We start from the raw sequence: 7,117 nt of genomic DNA, 5'->3' as shown, positions 1-7,117 counted from the left end.
ACACACACACACACACACACACACACACACACACACACACACACACACAGAGTGTCGCATTTTAATTTCCCCAAGAAAAATATAAAAGATATAGAAAAATATTTGAGATAAAAATTATATGGTTTAGAGGGGGCACATTTTGCCCGCTGATTTTGGTCGTATCATTTTTTTTTCTAAGTGGAGATGCTAAAAAGATATGAAGGTTACTTCAATTTTTTTTATGGAATTGTATAAATCTTTTATACAATGTGATTCCTTTAATTATTCTGTATATGTATAAAAGTATTAAGGTAGGTAAAGTATTAAGGTAAAAAAACCAATAGTTTACGAGATATTTTATATTTTATTCCGGCAATATTGACATAAAATATTAAATAACTCGTAAACTATTAATTTTTTGATAATTGTACTTTAATACTTTTATGAACAGAATAATAAAATGAATGAATTGGTATAAAAAAAACATAATTGCTTTAAAAAATATGTGAGCAAATTGAATAATTTTTTAAGTAAACAACTATATGTTTTCCTTATATCAATTGATTCATATTATTATTCTGTTCTACATTGAATTTTTTTACATCGATAGTTTTCCAAAATATTACACTCGCGAAATATTACGCTCGCGCGATCGAATCGCAAGCCCATGCGTACGCGTAGTCGCGAATTGCGGAAATGAAGAAACACACGTTTATTAAAAAAGAAACAAGATTATGCATTATTTAGAATACACATAAAGAAACAGAACGATCGTGTACAGCGGAGAAACACACGTGCTCAGAGCACGTCCGAATGTAGTGACGTGTGACGTCCCAACCACAAAATCTGTCAATCTGTCAAATCTATTAAACAACTAAGTTGTTGCTCGTCCCGATAACATAACGTGCCCCTTATGTGTTTCACTCAATTCGACTTTGTGGTTTGAAGACTACACGGCACGAGTGTGTTTCGAGCTTGCTTATTTAGGTATTTTAAAATCAAAAGACAAAGAGTATTTTAAAAACATATCATAGAATATTAACAAAAATACAAATATCATCGAGACTTTATTTATTATTATTTATTATTCCTACAATTTTAATCGGTGAAATTTGCGACATGTATGGAAAATGCAGCGAGGTTCATTGTTTAAAAATAACTAGCGTAGGTAACGTGTATACTTGAATACTGGGGCGCAATAAACTGTCATGGTCACTACAAAAATTCCAGTTGCATTCTTATATAACCTTCACCGGGAATTTTATACATATAATCTTCTCGTTTTTCTCGTTTCTAAATTCCCACATAACATCGACGCTTACCTAAAAAAAAAAAAAACAAGAACTTAACTAATTTAAGAACAAAATAATTAAAATTTAAAAAGTAATATACAATACATATACATTATTATTTATATATAAATAATATATATATTTATAATAAAAATATATATATATATAATAAAAAGTTTGCAAAATGTAGAGTAAATATAGATCAAAATTAAAGGACAGAAAAGAAAAACGTAGTTATGTTCTAAAAATATAACATATAATTAAGAAAACTTTATGAAATATCAATTTTTTTTGTATAACTTTAAGTATTTAAGATGATTTATATTTAAAATCATAGATTAACACTTTGCGGGCCATCAAATGCTGTTATGTAAGAATATCAGTCTTATCAACATCTATATATGTTATATTGTCTATAATATACAGAGTAAACTTGGTGTAAGAAGTAAGAGAAATTAACTTAACACAATTGAGCGAGCAGAATAATAATTGTGATTGATCAATTTCTTATTTTTACTTTTTGAACTAGTTCTATTATTAGTCGCATCGCAGCATTGCCAAGCGATTCAATCAACATCAAACTAGCTCGACTCTGATTGAATCGCAATACGCTTGCAACAAGCTTGTGATACACTTGCAACGCTCCGATTAATATAGAATCAGCATTACACCAAGTTTAGCATTACTCTTCATATTATAGACAACATTATTCAATAAACACAAAGTTACATGTAACGTATCTGTTATAATTTCCTATTTAATATAATTATAATATAACATATATAATTATAATATAATTATAATATAACACGTTACATATAACCTTGTGTTTGCTAAGAATACATAATATGGCTAATATTACATCTATTAGTATTGTATATTATTGGCGTTATTGTATTTAATTATTATAGATATGAATATAACCGAAATGTGTTGCTTCGCAATGTAGAAACAATTATATAAGTAATTAAATACAAGACTCATTTTATGTATCACAACAGTTTGTTACAATCAGTTGGTGTAATAATATATACGCGGATTGCAAAAATGTTAATGTTATGATTTAAAGCAAAATTACTGCAGGAGTTTTCTTGTCCACATTGAATGTATTTTTGAACTCAGTTTCTTGATCCTTTTTTAAAGGACATTTGACTCCGGAATCTGAATCTTTGCAAATGTCAGGATTTTTCAGAGGAAAAGGTATAGGCACATCGAGCAACACACCAAATGCATGTGCTGTGATGTCCGAAATATCTTTGTCTGCAAAAAAAATGTATTAATATAATACTTATTTTTTAATATTTTATACATAATTATATTATATTGTTGTAAAATTATAATTGGAAATTCTAAATAAAATTTTGACCATCTATATATGTCATGTACTTCTTCAAGAAATATTTAATTTTTTTATAATATTGAAAAAATTATATGACTAAAATATAATTATTTCACTAACTTGGCGTAAATTTAATGAATACTTTTATGTCTGTGCCACGGGGTAATGTGCATTTCTCATCGGACACATCACAGCTTGAAACTGAGATCTCATCGAATTTACCTGCCTCCGAACCTGAAATAAATTTAAAAATCATAAATCAAATATAATTTATAATAAATATATAATTAATTTATAATAAAATATAATTAACAAATATAATTTGCATTATACACAAACTTAATATTATAAATATTCAACACATCAATATAATTTAATTTAATTGAAACGAATTTATTTTTGCACAAATAACTTTATTGCATGCGCTTTTTGTATTACTGATTTGCTATGTAATTACATTTCATAATAACAGAAAGTTATGTATAAGCGTAATTATATATTAATCAAACAAACATCCAAAGAATATACGTAATTAAATGACTTAACGTGTAATGTTGCTAATAGTTTCCGGTATTATTATACGTTCTTGATTAAAAATTTCAATGTGTAAATAGTCTCCTTGTAATTTGTAATTAACGATAAGAGTCAAGTAATGGATAATATATAATTAACAAGGATCTTCGAATGATTTCATAAGAGAGAAAGAGATTCTTAATTCTTATATACTGTTATATAAAACATTCGGATTTAATTATTATTTGCATTAACTTAGTTTCTTCCCTTTAAATTGGAAATTGATTATTGATTTTAATAATTGTATTTTTACACAAAATAAAATAATATTTTCACTTTAAGAAATAATTCTGAATTAAATCTCTATTTGCTTAATTATTGAAATAATTCTTTTAATAATTTTTTATCGGTGCTTTAAGAAAAGACAGAAAACTGAAGAGAGGTGATTATTAAGAATATATAAAATATTCTAAAATTACTTTTTTATAATAAATCCTTAAATTTTGAAATAATTTCTCCTAATTTCTTCTAAACCCCAACTAACGAGAAGATTATTAATTTTATTTTATTAATTTTATTTTATCGAATTTTCAAGCTTTCAGTGTTTATTATTATATACTTTTTATATATTTTTTTAACGTAGCAGAATTACATTTTTATTCGGATAAAATCAATTCAAATTGTCTAAAGAATTTATCAAAAGAATGTTTCATCTAAACATCGTTCAGAACTTTATAGATATTAAAAATAAAATACTAACAATAAAACGCTCGTTATTTACATTGGAAGTATTATGAGACACTAAGCATGTGCGCTCCAGCGTAGGGCGCAAAATTTGGAGGGGCGCAAAATTTTAATAGGCAGCGCTATTCTTATAAATATAAAGCTCTACTTTAATATTTTAAATGAATTAGCTAAAAATGATTTTCTGGAAATCTTTTCAAATTTAACAATAGCGTTACAGATCTTATTAACTGTGCTAATGCTGCCAATGTCTGTGGAAACTATAGAGGCATCTTTTTCAAAATTAAAAATAATAGAATTACCTGAGAAATACAATAACACAGATGCGGTCATGCGATTTAGCTATGATATCAATTGAAAAAGAATTGGCGAACAGTTTTGATTACATAATCAGTCTTACGTATAACATTAAGACGTAATTAGAATTTTTCAAAAACTACTAAAGCCAAAAAATATAATAATATGTTGTATAATAATATGTTGTTCGGCGTCAAATATATTATTACAAAAGAAAATATGAAATTTATTGTATTTGTATTCCTGTGTTATGCAAATTGATGATAATTCCTTTTTTTTAATTGTTGGTTTGTTGCCGTTGGCGAGAGATTGGTGCTTTAGAGATTTAGCAATATTTGTGATGAGGTGCGTGAAAAGTCAATTCCAGCGTAGGACATCAAAGGTGATCATAACGCTTCCGCATTGAACAATAAAACTTCAAATTTAAAAAGAATGAGATATTTAAAAATATGCGGAATATTGACATATTAAATTAATTATTAAATTTTAATATGCAAATTTATCCCTTTCGCCACGCAAATTGCCTCATTGACTAAGACTTTTAATAGTCTTGTCCAACTTTTAATATTATTAATTAATATGTTATATAAATTAATATATTAATTAATTAACATATAAACTAATGACGGATAGCTGTCTTGCTGAAGAAGTATTAATCAACCTTCTTGCAAAGATAATTCTTCAAAATAATTAGAGTATGTACTTACCACAGTCCTCGAAAACAAAGGCAAAGGAGGATGTTATTCCACATAGAATACATAATATCGAAAAAACAACACTGATCTGCATCATGTTGTTTCCACGTTTTTCATACAGATATTAATAATGTGTGTGTGATCCTCGCACCTCAATTTATATATAAGCGCATCGCTCTTATCTAACTCGAAAATGTAATTTATCTCATTTCGCTAATAATAGACTATCTGCTATTGCAAATGGTTTCATTGTATATATACATATGCTTGATGCGTTTATTTATCCTTCGTAACTATTGTTATTTTTTATGTATGTCATATATATCCATACAGCATAACAACTGAAAGTTTTTAGAAATATCTCAGAAATATTTCAACTGAAAAGTGAAACATTTAATAAAAATTAACGTATATAAAACGTATATTTCAATATCATTTCTAAAACCTTTCAATGTAGAAATGTATGCAGTTTTCCTAGACACGTATCCCAGTTATTAATATTACTGTATTCTCATTAATTGTGCTGAGTAGGAAATGGACAAGAACTTGATAGAATTTTATTCAGTGGTTGAAGTGATTGAACTTAAATCGTAGGGTAAGGGGTTAAAGTATTTCTTAAAAATAATTATATCACCAACTATTTTGATTAATTAATCATATTAACATATACACTTATTAAAATAATCACTTATTAAAAATCACACCTGCAATTTCCACACAATCATTATTCATATATAAAAGTTTTTCGCAATCAAAAATGTTTTATACTACATATTTTTAAAATGATAACAAAATTATGAAGAAATTACAGAGTATTCTAAATCACATTAAAAATAATACGACAAATTTGGTGACGGACGGATAATAAGTTATTTTAATAAATAATAATATTTTTTTAATCTGTGCTCCAATAAAAATAAATGGAAATGTATTATAAAATACATTTCCATGATAAAAATCTCAATTTTTTAATATAAGTACATTATGTATTCAAAATTATTTACATAAAATTACATTACGATGCATGAATCAGTTGTCTAGTAAATAAACAAAATATTTATTCGTTCTATATCTTTTAATTTGTTCTATATCTTTTACGTTTTAACAGAAGTATTTCTAAAATCTATCATATGCAATAAATTGAAAAATTTTATATATGTTTTAAACAAAACAAAAAATCATCATGATGTTAAAATCCAAAATGTTTATTAAAAGTCATTTTTTTGATCAATCACGATTCAATTTAATGTCATTTTGATGTTATCATAAGTTGTTCTAATTTTTAACGAAAAATTTTTGTATATGAATGACTTGTTTTGCTTTAATTGCAAAAAATCTTTTGTACATGAATAATATATTATGTGGGATATTATGTGGGAATTGCAGGTGTAAGTGATTTTTTTTAATAGTGATTACATGTGCTTATACATATAATGCGATTAATTAATCAAAATAGTCGGCGATATAATTATCATTTTTGAAAAATACTTTAAGTATATTTCAACAAGTCTTGTAATTTGTAAACAGATCACACAAAAATTCTTAATAAATTATAAATACTTCAGAAATAGTATTTAAATTGTTTAATTGCTACTAAAATAATGTTTAAATTTATATCGACATAATGAATGTAAAATAAAAGTAAGAATTCACTCGTATTACAAAGCAAAACTATACAAAAATTCGAGCATCAATCGATTAATGATCGAGCTCACAAAAAGATATGAAAATAAAATTTTTATGAACGATACATTTATTAAAAAATTAACATACTTTTTGTGATCACAAGTCCTTCTTTAACATGTATTAAGAATATAAAGAATATAAAATATATAAAGATATACAAATAAATTATTTTAACATTATTTAAACGGTAATATAAAATATATAAAACGCAAAGATTATTTTAGTATGATTAAGTTAAATGAGAGATAAGAATAAAAATTCTTGAATCCAAATTAAAAGTAACTGTTGAATCTCCATTTTAATTTGGAATAGTATGTAAAATTATTCACATTCTATATACATGAAACAATAACTTCAAGAATTTGTATTCTCATCAACGTTTAACTTAATCATGCTAAAATAATCATTGCATTTTATATATTTTATATTATTATTTAAATTATGTTAAAATAATCTCTGTATCTTTATATCTATATTTTATATTCTTAATACATGCTGAAGCAGAATCTGTGATCACGAAACGTATGTTAATATATTTATTTTTAATAAATGTATTATTTATAAATTTAATT

At 25.2% G+C, this 7,117-nt stretch overlaps 1 protein-coding gene across 1 annotated transcript; it reads right to left on the bottom strand.

Moving 5' to 3' along the window:
• Window positions 1-1,217: 1,217 nt before the first annotated feature.
• On the bottom strand, window positions 1,218-4,956 carry LOC105626391 (protein NPC2 homolog). The gene is made up of 4 exons (XM_012207691.1): window positions 4,872-4,956; window positions 2,731-2,844; window positions 2,350-2,531; window positions 1,218-1,301 (listed from the first exon to the last, which is right to left on the bottom strand). Exons 1-4 carry the CDS (start codon window positions 4,954-4,956, stop codon window positions 1,218-1,220), a joined length of 465 nt encoding a protein of 154 aa, XP_012063081.1.
• Between the last annotated feature and the right edge of the window lie 2,161 nt (window positions 4,957-7,117).

Source organism: Atta cephalotes, assembly GCF_000143395.1.
Source record: "Atta cephalotes unplaced genomic scaffold scaffold00005, whole genome shotgun sequence".
NCBI lineage: Eukaryota > Metazoa > Arthropoda > Insecta > Hymenoptera > Formicidae > Atta > Atta cephalotes.
Note: the sequence above shows the minus strand (reverse complement) of the source record. Positions and strands in the feature narration are given on the sequence as shown.